The sequence below is a fragment of the Alligator mississippiensis genome, chromosome 1, assembly GCF_030867095.1.
Source record: "Alligator mississippiensis isolate rAllMis1 chromosome 1, rAllMis1, whole genome shotgun sequence".
NCBI lineage: Eukaryota > Metazoa > Chordata > Crocodylia > Alligatoridae > Alligator > Alligator mississippiensis.
This window is the reverse complement of record NC_081824.1, coordinates 66,181,942-66,198,547: the sequence shown is the minus strand read 5'-3', so window position 1 is coordinate 66,198,547 and position 16,606 is coordinate 66,181,942. Positions and strand designations below refer to the sequence as shown.

The window sequence follows — 16,606 nt, the reverse complement described above, 5'->3', positions numbered from 1 at the left end:
GAATGTCTGTGATCCATGTAGGGTGAAAGCTTAGAACAGACTGACCACCAATTTAAAATACTGAGAGATTATAAATGCTTATCAGCCTTGGCTTTGGAACCTAATACTTGCCAATCTCAATGCATAGGCATCAGCTGCAATCTACAAAGTCCTAACTCTCCAGTTATTTAGTCTGCCCCTGCTTGCTTGGAAATGTGGTTTAAAGCAATGATAATAAGTTAAAAGAAAAGCTGATAAAATTTTGTATTTTAAATTGCTTGCTTGGATTTTTGTCAATCCAGTGACTGCATCAAGAAAAATGGGACTCCGTAGTGAATCACAAGAGCCTTTATGAATTTCATCTATTGGGTTTATAGTTCGCGTTTCATTACTTTGTATTTTCTTCACTATCCTTGGAAACAGAAAGGAGAGAGTATAGAAGGTATCCATTGTAGAGAGAGACAGAGGAACCCCTAGCTAGGAGAAAGCAGGGATGGTACCTGTCTGGAAAGAAGCGCCGCATGGTGAGAGCTGTTCTGTGAAAACATGATGGGAGTAACTTGCAAGACACCCCATAACCTCCAGTCAAAGAGAAAGCTACCCACACATTAGGGTTTACCACAGATAGAGTTGTGGAAGAAAAGGGAATCATAGGTGGCTTGCGGTTCAGTTGTAAAACCTAAACCTGATGAAAAACAAAAACAGCACTTTTACATACTTTTACAGTATGACAGATGGCCACCAGTTCTGAGTCTCTCTACTACTACACTTAGAAGACTACAAAGTTTAGTAGAAAGGGATATATTTTCCACAGAAATTTTAAGCGCTATAAAATCCATTTGCCAGGGATCTCATTTCATGGATTTTTTGTTATTTTCTATAGACTCCTGTTTCACTTCTACAGCTTCCTGCTGGTTTAATCCCAGTTCAATTCTATGGGCCTGCTTTTTATATTCTTAATAATTTGTATTATAATAATACCTAGCATTCTCAGTCAGGATCATGGCCCCATTGAAAGACCAGATAACTTAAATGTGCTTAACAGTATTCAGTTAGATAGCAGAAAATGTGCATTCCTAATAACGCATGGGCATGTGGTTGAAGTTGAGAATGTCATATGGCAATATGAAGGTCAGCAAACTGCAGAGGAAGACTTCAGACAGGGCAATCTAATATACTTATTTTAAAACAAGAACAAAAAGAGGAACCTTCCCTCATGTCCTATTCTCTACAACACCAAAAAATACAGGAAACCCCCCAGAAGGAATGTGCCTACCAGCCTGATCACTTTGCTTACACAACAAAAGTTGAACACTATTCCCCTAGTCCTCATCTTCCTTTTATTAAGCAGCATTTGATTTCATATTATGCAGTTACATGTCACTCCCCACAAAGGCAGCTTAGCATTTCTTATATTTATTTCATTTGTGCTACTCTAAAATGGAAATCCAGAGATTTTCTTAAAAACTGTGTGTGTATGCAGTTCATATAGACACTTCAAAAAAATTTCTTATGTCGTATGATATTCAGTCAGAGAATTTGAAGGTTAAAAGAAAAAAACAAAATCCCCTGAATTGTGGTAGTCTAGCCTATCTTTAAATAACAACTTGAGAGTGTTTGCCACTTACGACATACTAATTGAAACCCAAGGAGAATGACCTCTAAGCTACTGAGGTCTTCAGGTTGTTGTACTGATATTTTTAATTAGAGCATTTAAACTGAAAAACAAAGCAGCTACAAATGTGGTAAAATATAAATTGATAAAGAACTATTTATTTTTTCCAACTTCCTTACCCCAAACATCTTTAGGTCTCTCTCCTGCTAACATTTTTGTTCACTTGGAATTCAAAACTGTCCCAGGAGGGAGATGGGAGGAGTCTCATGAATCCAAAAGGACAGGAAAAGCAATGGTAAATAAACCAAGGGCCTTCCCCTTTGCGTGTTTCAAAGCCCATTTTCTTCCCCTTTCAATTAAAAAAATGTACAGGTTTGAAACCTGTTTGTATATTTGAATTCAATTCAAGTAAATTCCCCTTCATTTGTGAAAATGAGAGCCATCTAGTGGAAACAATGTTATACCACAACTCAACTTAAAACCTGAACGAAGTGGCACCATCTCCACTTCCTACAAGAAACAACTGAGAGACTTGTCATATCATCTACAAATAATACTGCAAGGAACACTGTAAAGCAGATAAAAAACCTGCAAGTATGTGTGCGTGCGCATGGTGAAAAAATACAGCAACGATGACAAAACTATGATGGCCACATCACCCAGCCCTGTATGAAAGAAAAATGACATGCCATTACTGAAAAAAAGGAGCTATACAATAACCCAGAAAAATATTGTATGCCTAATTTACTGCCAAAGGGAGACAAATAGGCAAACTTGGGTATTTACAAGAAGGAATGCAACTAATACAGCTATTAGTATTTTAATCACGTGGACCAATTAGACAAATAACTTCACAACACTCTCAGACCCTGATCAAAAAGATTTTAGTTGAAATATCCAGCAATACATCAGGAAAATTATTTGATTTGACAAGTTAAAATAAGCAAGAGAACAAGCAGGAGGAGCAAGAGAACTCATATCTTGCTTTCAGTAAGATGAGAATTAATGATAAAGAATTAGAGAAGGAAAAGATGGCATATGAATCAGAAAGCATAATGGTCGCTAAACAGAATGTTCTCCCAAGGTTTTCCATAAGGCTCCATTTACACTTTAAAGCATGCATTATTTTTAATTCTGTGGGAGCATGACATGGATTAATAACTAGGGAGGAAGTTAAATGCTGAGACAAATGGACAGTATTAGGAATTCAACCACTTGGATATGAATACAAATTGTACCTTTGAAACAAATGCATCTTCACCTAGGAGATGAAGCTACAGAGAAATAAAATGGGAAAATAAAAAACAGCTGTGAAACAGGAAAGGGAAGCCACTAAACATTGACTTTGACAGTATTGAAATGATGATGTTGCCATGATGCTCCAGGAAATAAGCAAGAAATATCTGTTTGTTTATGGGCACACTAGATAAGCAAAAACTTGTTGGGAACCACCTTATCAAGAATTAGCCATGGAAAATGTGACTCTTGATGATCCACAAAGGATGCACCTACATGTTCATTAATGGACTTCAGGTCATGTGTATTAAATCTAGTACCTCTAGGTACTTTTACACATTCTCTGGGGGTAAGGGGGGCAATTTAATTACAGCAGTTCTGAGAGCCACTCTAACTAAAGTGTCACCATGTCTCCTGTATCAGCATCCCTGTGCTAGAAAGTGGCAGCAGAGGTGCTTGAAATAAAGCTCATTGAATGAGCTTTAGCTGAAGCGCCCTCACCACCATTTTTAAGTGTGGGGATGATGATAGAGCTGCTGGAGTGCAGCAATTTCCACATGCCGACAGACTTGATTAATTGAGTCTGCTCCAATGTGCTGGAATTCCAGTGCATTGGAGCAGCCTAAGTGCTCATGTATAGCTGCCTTCTGTTGTGAGGTACTAGAAAAAGGTGCATTAGCTAAAGAGCATGGTTTTCCTGTGATGCTTTAATGCACTTTAAAATAGGCTAATGTGCATTTAAGCACACATGTAGACATGCCCAGAACAAGTCTTTTCTTTCTCCTGCTATAACTCTATCCCCAAAGAATGGAAGGGGAAAAAAACACAAACAAAAAAAAAAAGAATGAGCCATTTATAGGCTCATCTCTGCTGCCCCCATGTACCAAGTGCTTAGCTTCATCCCTGCACTGCTGCCTACTATACATTCTGCCAATTAATGCCACGATAAAAGGAAAATTCACATATAATGGAATAATCAGCTTATTGTCATTATGGAGACTGGACACCCCAGGGTCCACAACCTGGGCTGCACAGGGATCTGCAAGTGTTGGATGTGGGGAGCTGATTGGCTCCCGCACTGCCCTGGCATTTATAGAGCCATGTACCCTTAGCCCCACCTACTGGGCTCTTGGAACCTAACTTTGACCTAGCCAGTGAGCTGAAGCCCAGTATTCGATCCCAGGCTCCACCGGAATACAGTTAGGATCTGAGCCCTCATCCAAAAATTGTGTATCCTGCCATGAACATGTGGCATAGCAGGACATATGACTGTTGAAATCAGGGAATCCAATCCAATAAATTGAGGTCTGTCCAGGACCTAAAGAGGATAAAAGATGCTCTGAGAATCTCCACCCACGGGTTAGGAATTAGCAAATACAGTGTGCAACATTTTAAAACTAAAGATTTTTTTTCTACAGAAACTAATGCTTAATCCATTATTACCTAGATAACTAGCAAGGATCACTTGATTTCCAGACTGACATTTTAAGAGCTATTAATTGATTATACAACACATCAGTTTGACTCTATGCCTGTGATAAAAGCTTCACTTTTTAAGTGCTGTCCAGCAATTCAGGCCTGTTATATTGCCCCTTTGCCCCTCTACCTATCCATACCTGCGTTTTCATGTCTTCTTCCTCATCCCTTTACTCCTCCCCTACCAAACACCCTCCACTCATTTCTCTGCTTGGTCCACACTAGCTTTCATTCTGGAATGAAAGCTATCTGCTATTCATTAATTCTAGGAAGAGTAAAGGCAAGGATCATTTGGGCTAAGATGCTCTTGTGTCAATTTCACCTCATGTCTCTTAAGAATTGAATGATACTCCTTCCAGAAAACAAGTAGAGTAAAGGCAATGATGAAGAAGGATTACCTCCATCCATCCACCACTTCGGCATGAAGATAATGTGAGCACTGTACTAAGATGGCTCACATTGAGCTTCCTCTTGGTTTCTGGTGAAAGCCAGGGTTTGAAACCCTGCAAGCAGGTGAAGGACGAAGAAATCCACATTGAAATTAGAAGTGCTTGTCAAGAAAGAATAGGACTCCAGGTTGCAGAGGTGACTTAGGCCCCTGCTCTCAGGACCCTCACTTTCCCAGTACACAGTAGTAGTCATCCCAAACCCAGAAAGCCAGCAAGTGCTGCTGGTTTCACAGGAAATTATTTCACTGGTAGAAACATTAGCAGCAGGATTGTGGTGAACCTGTTTCATTCCCTCTGTGAATGAGACTGCTATAAGTCCTACCAAATACAATGGGGCAATGCACTGACACATGCTATTACTTATTTCTCCATCCCATTGCAGCTGATCAAGCCAACCCATGCAAGTTCATGGCATGTGATGAATTTTCAGAGTGCATAACCAATGAGTGGACAAAAGAGGCAGACTGCCTCTGTAAACCTGGTTATATAAGCCAAGACGGTCTGCCATGTCAGAGTCTGTGTGAGATGGAACCATATCTTTGCATTAATGGTGGAAAATGTGAATTAGTTCCAGGAAAGGGGGCTGTCTGCAGGTACGTAAATTATATGTAACATTAATTCTGCGGAGCAATGATTATCTTGAAACAATAGCTATATAGTCTCAGGACTTCCATAGTGTCAACTCTGTGCCAATTAGTATATACATTTGGGGTTAAATTGCAATATTCTTACTAATATGGAATAGTACCTTCCATGACACACACACTTCCATTGAAATCAGTAGAATGACATGATTACTGTTAACTACAATATCACATTCTAGTTGGGTTTTTTAAAGAAAGAGTAAATTATAGAAACTGCCTTTGACTTTGGCTATGTACACACACTCAAATGACCTGGAAGAACTCTTCTGGGTTTTTTTTCCAGGTAGAAAAACTTACCTGGAGACACTTGAACAGACATGTGAATGCTGAGCCCTTGAGGAACAGAGAGTTTTCAGGACTGACACTGCATAGCCAGAGGGTACCTGCAGGCTCCCTCAGTCAGCCTGGAGACAGATGGCAATATTGCACAGGGCAGCCCTGATTGGATGATCCAGACTGCTCAGAGTCAACTTATGTCTCCCTGAAGCACAATGTGGGATGTGAAGGGATTGTGTTCTGCTCCCTGCTTGGCTGGAGTAGTAGAGTCCAGCCTGAGTGACACACTTTCTCAGGGGGAGAGGTGGGGTGACAGGAGCAAAGTATCCTGGGGTACCAGAGGACTGTGCTGTGGCTTCTTTCAGCAGGGTAAGTTGTACAGACATTCCCTCTCCCAGAAGAAACTTTCCTGAGAGTGATTTAACCCTGGTTCTTTCCGGGTTATTCTTCTCCTAGAGCAGCCACTTTTGTATTGTCCTTGACAGTTTAAAAAAAAAAAAAAATCAACACAAGTATCAAAGGTAGGGTTTCATCACCAGAAGGGGCTGGTGGACCATAACTGAGGGATCGTTAAGAGAGTATATCCTATATTCCTGAATGATAAATTTGAGGTTTTGAAATTATTCTGATTTGCTTGGCAAATCAACACTCTTTCACAAAACTATACAGAAACTGACCCATGTAACAAGCAGAAGAAAAGTCTGAAATGCTCATATTGACCTAACTTGTTAGTCATTCTTAATACTGACTTCAGCAGGTGAATATATATGTATTTAGCATGCCTATATTTATTTAAATACCAACTATAAACAATAAAAGCATTAAACTACTCTGCATGTTCTCATAGATGTAGAGGAACTATCAACAATACTGTAACTCAGTGATTAAGATGCATTCGTTTCAGTACCATAATTCTCTTTGGACCCTGCTACATGTTTCACTTAAGATGAGATTAACTGGTTAATCACATCTTAAGTTGTGACACAGTCACAAGTTTAATCAATGCTCAATTAATGGCATGATAAAACAAGAAATAAATCACAAAGTTATTCCACAAAAATGTGCAATAACATTGTGGCTCATTGCTATCATACCATTAATTGAGTGTATGGTGCTCTGCAACAGCTTGCTACTTCCCACTGCAGAGGGAGCCTGGGATCATGATACCAGGTTTCCACTGCACCAGCAATAAGCCATGATTGAATTTGATGGTGGATCCTACAATCACACCTCCTTCCATACATGCATGACAAAGCAGGAGGCACGATTGCATGGATAGTCTGGCAGGGGCCTTTGTCTCAGTTGGCTTCCTAACAAACAACATAATACTGAGACACGAGGTTCAAATTAAGTTCTACACAGTCACTGCTGAATTCCCTGTTAACAGGAAAGTCATGCTAGTAGCTGTATTCTGCAATGCCAGAGTCACCCTATGGTCCAAAAAGATGATTTTTCTTACCTTTAAGTAGTGGAAAGATATGGTTTACATATTTTAGAACATCTGCCCCAATCCACTAATGAAAATACAGGAGGTTGCCAGTGTGGCTGCCCAAGGCTCTTCTAGCACCCATTCCTAGACCCAAGAGTGTCTTTCTAGTTCTGCAGTACATCAGCATACTAGAGCAGATGGGACATACTTCGTCCTAAATTCTATATATGGCTTGTTCTGGCTGCAGAATAGACAAACCCAAAGCTGCTCTCTGTGTAAACTTCAGAATTCAGAAGTGGGAAGAGAATACACCAGAGTTCAGTTGTTTAATATTAAGCATCACAAATCTGAAGAGATTTTTCTTTCTTGTATTATCAATCATACTGCTTCATAAAGACTCCATGATTCTTTACGTCCATTAGACTATTCTGTACTATTTGCCTTGTACTATTTTACCCTGAATTTTGGGCCCAGATACTGTGTTTTCTGCCCTCATTGTCATTTTTTTTTTATATATATATATATATATATATATATATATATATATGTTTCCCTCACTTTCCTTACTTCAGATGCCCTGTACGTAGACACAAGTTTTACCAAGGACAACGCTGTGCAAAATTTGCTCCAGAACCCACTCAACCCTTCATTTTTAAACCTGTGGTTCTTGGATTATTAAGCCTTGTTTTTCTTTTCATCATTTTAATAATAAAGATACGAAGAAACTGTGAAAAGAAGACTAATCTAGAGTAAGAGCATGATTTTTCAGTCACTTTAAAAGTTAATATTGAACTTCATTTCTTAAATCTCAAAGATTCTTACATAATCAAGTGTTTTGCATTGTAGATGTCCTATTCCTAGCAGCTGCAACTCAGAAAATGCTGTAAGACTTAATCCTGCTTTTGAACATGATGAACCCATAGCTTGTGTTTGCTATATGCCTTGTACTGCAAGTGCATGTGTCAATTCTGCAGAGATCATTGATCAAGGAACACTACACACACATGAAAACACAGCTCAGGGTGAAGGTAAAAATGCATGCAAATACTTTCTTTTCCCTTTCAGCATAAGTTTTCCTAAACAATAGGTCCATTTTCATGTGTTAACTTTACAGCTAATTCAAGCGTGTTTCTATATCTTGCATTGCTCACCTCAAAACTAAAACTATTAATACCTATAGTTGCCCATCTGTAATACTTACTGCTCTGTAGGTTTCGTAACAGAACTTTAGCACTGCTCTCTTTCAGGTCTTCTGCTTGGCTCTGGTCACTCCTATCCTGATATCCTTTCACAATCAGCACAACAAATTAATCCTGTGTATCTCTGCTTTTATGTTGTAGGTCACCAGATAATTATTCAAAACCAAGATTGACAAGTTAGTATGTGAAATTCTGTATTTCCAGAATAAACCAGAGAAGAGCAAGGTTTGTGACTCCATTTCTAAAAAGATGTGCAACAATGTTTATTCTCAAGTTTTGTATTTGTAGAAGTTACCAGGAAATCTTTTTTGTATATTAAATTCATGTTCCATTTAAAGCTGAAAAGAAACATATATTTAAATTACTTAAGTTTCTTTGGCTGAAAATGACTTTTCCTTCGAGAGCTTACTACAACAGTCACACCTCTTTTTGAAGTGCTGTTATGAAACATGGTACAATTTTTATACCTGTTTCGTAATGCAACAATCCTTCATGCACACACATGGGGGTGAGGGAATATGAAAATTAAAATAATGAAAATGTAAACGTAAAAGACAACCAAAGAGCCTAAGTTAATGAGAATAGCTGACCATAAAACTGTCCCCTAATAGTACAGTTTAAGGAGTTAACTTAAACATGACACAAGAAACAAAGAAAGAGACAAATATATGAGTCTGAACATAAGGCTATATTTTGCTTTGCTCATATCTGTATGTAAAAAGACGTGATTTCAAATACAAGACTTCTCTTGCACATTTGAAGGTAACAAAGGTATGAGGGACAGAATTTGATTGAACTGAGAAATTTTCTGAACTTCAACTTCTCTCTCAACTTTGGGTATACTTGATTTTATTCCTTGAAATGTAGACAAAGGACTTCTCTCATATTTTAATCTGAGTCACAGCCTGCAGAAACAAATAAAATAATAATAATAGATGGGTTTTCTGGATCATCAGGGAATAGAAAGTGGATAAAGACCTTGCTGAGAAGCCATGAAATTTCTTTCATTTGTCTTCATCAGACAGATGATGGAAGGGAGCTTCTAGCCCAACCCTATTCTTTCCAAGTAATTAAGATGTGGCACTGCTATAGACTAAACCAGGGGTTTTTAATCTTTAAGGAGTGTACCCCTTCTGGGTACACTTCTGGGAGTGAGGGGGGGGGGTGGCACCCAGACATGGAGCAGGGGGTGCTTGCATGTGGCATAGGGTGGTGGATTGCAGTGGCAGCTGCCGCATATGAGCTCTCCACACACCACATCCAGTGGGCTGGGCGGCGCCTGTGTGGCCCACAGAGGGGAGCTGCTGTCCGTGCCCCTCTGCCCTGGCCCTGCTCCTGGGAGGTGGTGGCACGGGGTGGTGGGTGGCAATGTTCCATCCCCACCTGCCTGTGGGTACCCCCTAGCCCCTTTCCAAGTCCACCCAGGGGTACGCATATCCCCAGCTGACAGCCCCTAGACTAAACTAGACTAAAAGGAGGTACTGTTATGCACTTATAAATTGAAGACCCACAAGCTACCACAGTAGTATTAGTCTCAAAGGTCATGAAGACATGGAGAATGAAGTGGCTGGACTGCTTAAAAAGACAGACAAGCTGATATCAGCCACTATATTGAAAAATTAGAAAATGGTATTAGTTTGTCCCTGACTTTAAACAATGTACACTGGGGTTATTTGTAGAATTACAGACCAGGAAACCTCACTTTTATAGAAGATGAGCTAGCTGAAATCACTTTATATATGATATAAAATATGATAGAAACAGACCAGAAAAGCTTCTGCAAAAACCTATGCTTCAGTCTATAAGAATTCCATGATCAATTCATACAGAAATAACTAGCAAAGCTGACCTGGGTAGCATTGTATTTAAACTATCAGAAAAGCACTGGCAGAAGTTCTCACAAAAGGTGAAGAGAATTAGTCATAGGCGACAACTGAAGCACTGACATCAGTTAGAAACTGGCTAAGAAACAGTAAAAAAAATAAAACTACTGTATTTATTCATAACAACACATGTACCTTCTCAAAATCAACTTTCACACTTGGGGTTTCTTAAGTAAGGAAGCTTATTTTCTGCCTAGGGTTTCAGTTTTTAGTTAAGCAGGAAAGGGAAGGCAAGTCAGCTGAAGATAAACCTCTGTTCCTGCTCTATGCAGCCTTAACTCTGATGTGACTGCCCAAGCAAATGAAAGCTGGTAACCCAAAAATCAATGGGAAGATTCAATGTCTGAGTGAAGAACTTACCTTCTTTCTAATACAAATTAAAGTTCCCTGGACAGTGTTTACCAGATCAGAAGAATCACAACCTATGCTAGGTTGATCAAGATATTCTGATACTCTTCTACCCTCATAAGAACATTCAGCAATATGAAGAATAAGATAAAGCTATGTGAGAATGCCTTCTTCCTCTATGCAAAGGATATTGCATGCGTCTCAAATTGAATGTGTGAGCATATCTGCACTCAAAGATTAGATTTGAATCAAGTCTATATTGTGACTTGAATGAAATGACCCCATGGGGTCATTAGGTTAAACCCGCTAGGGTTACGTAGAGACCAGCCATGATGATCTGATCCTCTGCAGCCTAAGACAGATGTGTAACTGTGGACACCATCCCATTCAAAACACACCACTTCTTTGGAAAATATAGGGATCATTTTTGCTTCTTTAAGCTATATATTGCCACAGCATTGCCTGTTGCAGACTCTGCTGCCCATCTACTCATCAGAGGAAGGAGTGCTTGAAGACAAAGCCTTCAACTGTGATAAAGTTCACACAAAATTTAATGTCAAAGCCTATTAGTTTTCAGTTGATCTAAATAGATGCCATACTCCAAAATGTGAATATCCATGGCTGTTTCTCTGAATGGCATCTGATGGGAAGGCATTCTTCTCAGGACAATGTGTAGCCCAGTCTACCAGATAATCCAATATTTCATCTTAAAACTTGATGGATTTTAGCAAACAGTACTAACCCAGTTTTGCAGAAAAGCATTTGCAGCATTAACAAAAGATGTGCGAAGTAAAAGTCTTAGACAGAAACAATTTTGGACTTCATTTTTGAGAGTGCTCATAAGAGGTGTGCAAGACCTCCTGGAAATCAGACACTACTGTACTGGGGCACCTATACACATGCAGCAAAGCTGCTCTGATGTACTGTAATTACAGCATGTTGGAGTAGACTTGATTAATCGAATCTGCTAAAGCATGGTATATATACGTGCTCTAGCCACCACACTGAAAATTGGGGGCAGGGCACTTTAAAGCTTGTTCAACAAGCTGTAAAGCTCCCCCACCATCATTTTTCAGCACGGGGACATTGGTACACATGAAGCTGCAGGAGCTTTAACTAGAGTGGCTCTCGGAGCCACACTAATTAAAGCATGCCCCTCCACTCCCGAAGCAAATATATAAATGCACCTGGAATCCAGAGAAGCCACTATAAAATTCAAAAGATGATGGACTCATGGATCCCAAATGAGATGATTTTAAAGTGCCATTACTCAAATCCAAGATGAATTCCCCCTCCCCCCCCATCAATGTGAGGGGAAAAAAAAAACAACTCACCTTGAATTCAAGTACTGGTTAGGGCAGACAGCTGCTGCAGCCCTGGCACTAGATACAGGGCAAAGCCGAAGTGAAGCCACTGCCTGGCCTAGGCTGGGTTGGCTCATGGCTCCATGGGAGGGAGTGCATGGTATGGGGCACCTGGAGGATCCTGCATGGTTAGGGGGAAAGCATGAGGACACCCATGGGAGAGGGGCATACATGGGGGAGAGGGGCATGCAGGGGTGACCCATGGTGTGTGGTTCAGAGGGAGGATGCGGGAGACTGCATAGACTGTTTCTCCCCCACCACCTGCTATGCCCCCCACTACTTACCTTCTAGTCCAGCTCTGGCTCCAGGCATGACCCAGCCCAGAGCCACCACAAGCTGCTTTTTCCTGGCTGGGATAATTACCACTCACTGCCCTGGAGCCAGAGCCACTGCACAAAGTAAGCAGAGATGTATGTGTGCACAGGGGGGTAGCTGGGAACAGCAGGTGCAGGCATGAGGGACAAGGGATGGGGGTCTGGCTGCCAGCCATCCCCTACACTGCTGCTTTCTCTGGTTCAGTGGCAGGGGGTAGGGGAAGAATTTAAGGCAACCCTCCTATCATTAGAAAAACTTGGATTCACATAAACATGGTACTTAAGTTGAAACATCTCAGATCCTCCTTACCTGGAACACAAGATATGATTTTAAATTTCTTGATGCTAGACCTCCCTGATGTGCACCCAGGCAAATGCGGGGGGGGGGGGGGGGGGGGGGGGGGCAAGGGGAGGAGGAAAAAGAGAGCAGCAAGACAGTAAACACTAGTAAGTTTAATAAAAAAAAATCAACACAAGTATCACAAAGATAGGGTTGCATGACCAGAACGGGCTGGTGGACCATAACTGAGGGATCGTTAAGAGAATATATCCTATATTCCTGAATGATATATTTGAGGTTTTGAAATTATTCTGTGATTTGTATGGCAAATCAACACTCCTTCACAAAGCTATACAAAAGCAGTATCATAAACATAAATGTTTTATTCAAGGTATATGTATGGACCTGTATGTATAGACACCTATTTTGTTCACATTATAGATAATAAAGACTCATAAATATAAAATATAGAATGCATAAAATATGCAAATTATAAAATATAGTATAAATTATAAAATATAGTGCATGTGAATGTTTCTGTATAATATTATATTCCGTTTTTGTTTAATATGGTGAGGAATATGCATGAAATGCCTGCTGATTTCATTCAGACTTTGTATGAAGACAGCAATATTATTCAGAATAAGAATAATATGGTTTTTAGTATAAGCTCCATGAACTTAAAGCAGTGAGACAGCTATAAGCTATTTTAAATAACTTGGAAATTAGCCCAGCTGATTTTAGTGAAACTTTTGCCTAAGAGAAGCTTAGTAAATTATTTTCATTAATCTCAAAATTGAGGATGCTTTGTAAAAGTCTAATTTTTTCTGGTTTTCCCTCCCTACAGGTATCAGAAAAAAAATCTGTATGATTCAAGATGAAACTTCACACTATATTATGTCATGGCAAATTTGGAAATTATTGAAAGACTTGCAATTTTGACTTAACTGAAACAAAACACTTAAAACTGAAACACATATTACATGAAAGTTACTGTCTTTTAAAGGTCAATTTGCACCCATTTTGCTTAGTGCAAAAAAAGTCTAAAAGTTCACCACTTAAGAAGTCACCATGAATACAGTTGTTATTTGTGGAGTTATACGCCAGTAGTAGCCTGAGATTCCCAGTAGCAGAAACTGTAACAAGCTTATTAAGTCCTTCTACATCTAGTAATATAACTTTTAAAATATTTTACTAGCTTTAAAATATTTAAAGCTAAATGTTTTGTTACCAGGGATATTTAAGTTCATTAAACCATACTAAACATTGCTTGTAAATTGTTTAGCTGATTCTTAAAGTGTCTCATAATGCTGGAAGAACAGATGACGGTTTTTTAATGACTTGCTGGAGAATGAGACTTGTGAGTTTTCTGTTGTATAATAAAACAGAAGATCTCTCTCATTGTTAAATTCTTAATGAAAAGTTCTTCTAATCAGATTTCAGTCTTTTAGATGCAAGAAAGTTGTTGTAATTTCAATGAAGTACTCTCTCCAGGCACAACGAAACACTGTGGCTAAGTAGATTATCAAAAGCCAAAGGCTGAATTGATTCAATCTTTGCAGGTTAGTCTAAGCTACATAGATTGAATCCATAAGCAAGTGAACAGACATTCACTTTGGATTCTGGAAATGTAGCCACATGCCTGCAGTAGCATAGGCCAGAGGGTGCTGAAGCACGCCACCCTGTTCACCTGGAGCCAACAAGTTGGGCCAAGGCTAGCCCACCCACCCTGCCAGGGCTAGGTTTGCAGGGGAGGTGCAAAGCATCCTGAGATGCTGGGGAACTGAGAGTTAACTTGAATCTGGAGGGGATCTGGGACCGAAGTTCAATAAACCGATTTAACCAAGTCAGTTAAGTCTGATGCTACATCCATCTAGGTTTACCTTAAACTGGTTTCAGACTTTTTGAAAGCAGTTTATGTGCACTGAACTTCTGCTGTGTTACAGATTTGAACTCGTTTCCAATCACTTATACTCATTTTTGTATAATTTCTGTCCCTGGCCTGTGTATTTTAGAATGTACACAAGTGATTTGAGCATATAATTACTATATGTTAGCAAACTAATTAGACATACACACAAGCATATGCTCAGTACATATATATATACACACACACACACACACACACACACACACTACCCTAATGGTTACTATTTGTTTTTTTTGTTGCATATCTCAGTAAGCAATAAGTGGCTATAAGCATCTCATATGTTTATCACAACTTTGGCTGGATTACTGCACAACTAAGATTCAAACTACTAACTTTGTCCTGTTCACGAGCCTACATATGCTGCAGCAGACAGAATACATATATACTACTTACTTTCAGACACTGTTTCTCATTTCCTATACAACAACAACAACGAAGACTTGTAAGTGTGCTTTTACTCCATATAGGAACATCCATATTCATATCTGTACTTGTATATTTTGAGTATTATCTGCTCATTTTAACAATTTTTTTGAAATTTTTTTTTTGCAGGGAAAGGGGAGACATTTTAAGTCACAGTGAAGATAGAGTGAGCTTTATTTTATTTCATTTTATATAGTGTAAGAATTGCTTAATAGTTCCAACTGGTTCAGTCTATACAAACCGTAGTTTGGCTTGCAGATCCTGGATGTGGAGACATCAGGTACAAGATGGAAAGAACTGACCTTGAATTCCATGTTCAGTTGTCAAGGCTGATATAATATCTTTGACATATAGTTTTGGAAATGAGACCAAAAAAAGGGAAACTCATGATTCTATTTAACAAAGTCACATTCCAAAGTAGAACACTGTTTTACATTCTTTCCGTATGATACTGAAAGATTTTTTTTTCAGCAAATATTAGCTTTTACTGAGGATAATATATATCTTAAGGATAACTCAAACATTCCATATTTTTTCATTTAAACATATTTTTATATCCATTTAGCATATTTCAATTCATATAGATTTTCATTAGGCAGGCAATAAAGAAGTCATTTTTAATGTCTATTTAATAATGAAAAGATTGCTCATGACTATTTATCATTATCAAATATTTAAGTACCAAATGTATTTGCTGGATGTAAACCTTTTGTACTTCAATAAAATACAGTAAATCTATTTGCTTGAAAATTGCATCTGTAATTAAATCAGCTTGTAAATGTATCTTATCAGAATTATATCCTCTTTCTACATGTGGGTCTTAAAGTAGAGTTGCAAATTAAGGCGGTAGATTATGCCACTAGTAAAAATAAAGAAACTGGATTCTGAGGTTTCATCAATCAAGCTTTCATAATACTTAGGCTGAATAATTATTTGGAATAAAATATTCTCCTGAGGCGTACAAACCTCAAAAATCACAGCAGTGAGAAACTAAGCATCACACATTTACACTGCTGTAAACAAGCAGACGCATGATGCAACCCTATCTACACTGCTGTGACTTTCTAGAATCCAGTGTAGAGTTAGGTGGGAAAAATGAAATGTAAAACATGCCATTCTAAATTAGTGTGGGTGTCTGGTTCCATTGCGGATAGCCTGTTTGCACTGAGCAGATGGCAATTTACCAGCTCCCCTGGCAGATAGCTGATGAACACTGTAACAGTGCTGGCACAGCTACCATAGGGGAGCTGATCTTCTGTGCACTCCGGATACTGGCAATACAGGGTACAAAACCATGCATCTAAGTCCCAATTTTATTCATCTAACTGCAGAAAAATGAGATAAACAAGCATTATAAGCAGTGATAAGTAAATTGGGTTTTTAATACATTTTCTTTATAATCAAAGTTACTATTAGATATAAAGGTCAAAAAAGTGATTTTCAGAAGACCCTGAATTTTCTGTTGACTTCTGTGTAAATCAACAGATTAAGTATTCTGATTGTTAAACATTCTTTTTATGTCGTTAAATGAATTCTGGGAGACGCAGGAGAAAAACCAGTATTTCTTTCCACCATAAGTCCGTTCATTGTTTTCCTATAGTTTTGTAAACACTTAACATTTTATGTTTCTCTTGCTGGGATCCTGTGACCCCAGCTGACTTCCTGCCCCTGAGGCAGGGGTTGGACGCGATGATCTTCTGAGGTCCCTTCCAGCCCTAATGTCTATGAAATCTATGAAATTTAAAACACGGAAATAATTGA

At 38.9% G+C, this 16,606-nt stretch overlaps 1 protein-coding gene and 1 long non-coding RNA gene across 2 annotated transcripts in view; both read left to right on the top strand.

Annotated features, from left to right (window-relative positions):
* IMPG1 (interphotoreceptor matrix proteoglycan 1) overlaps positions 1–6,559 on the top strand; it is a 124,328-nt gene extending 117,769 nt beyond the window's left edge. The window contains exons 14-15 of the mRNA XM_059723456.1: positions 5,138–5,348; positions 6,523–6,559. Coding sequence (XP_059579439.1) covers positions 5,138–5,348; positions 6,523–6,559 — 248 coding nt within the window. The remainder of the gene's footprint in view (positions 1–5,137; positions 5,349–6,522) is intronic.
* A 1,392-nt stretch (positions 6,560–7,951) lies between these two features.
* LOC132251507 (uncharacterized) lies at positions 7,952–15,483 on the top strand. The gene is made up of 3 exons (XR_009463602.1): positions 7,952–8,132; positions 8,445–8,528; positions 13,340–15,483. It is a non-coding gene; the product is annotated as an uncharacterized LOC132251507 (long non-coding RNA).
* The last annotated feature ends 1,123 nt before the right edge of the window (positions 15,484–16,606 follow it).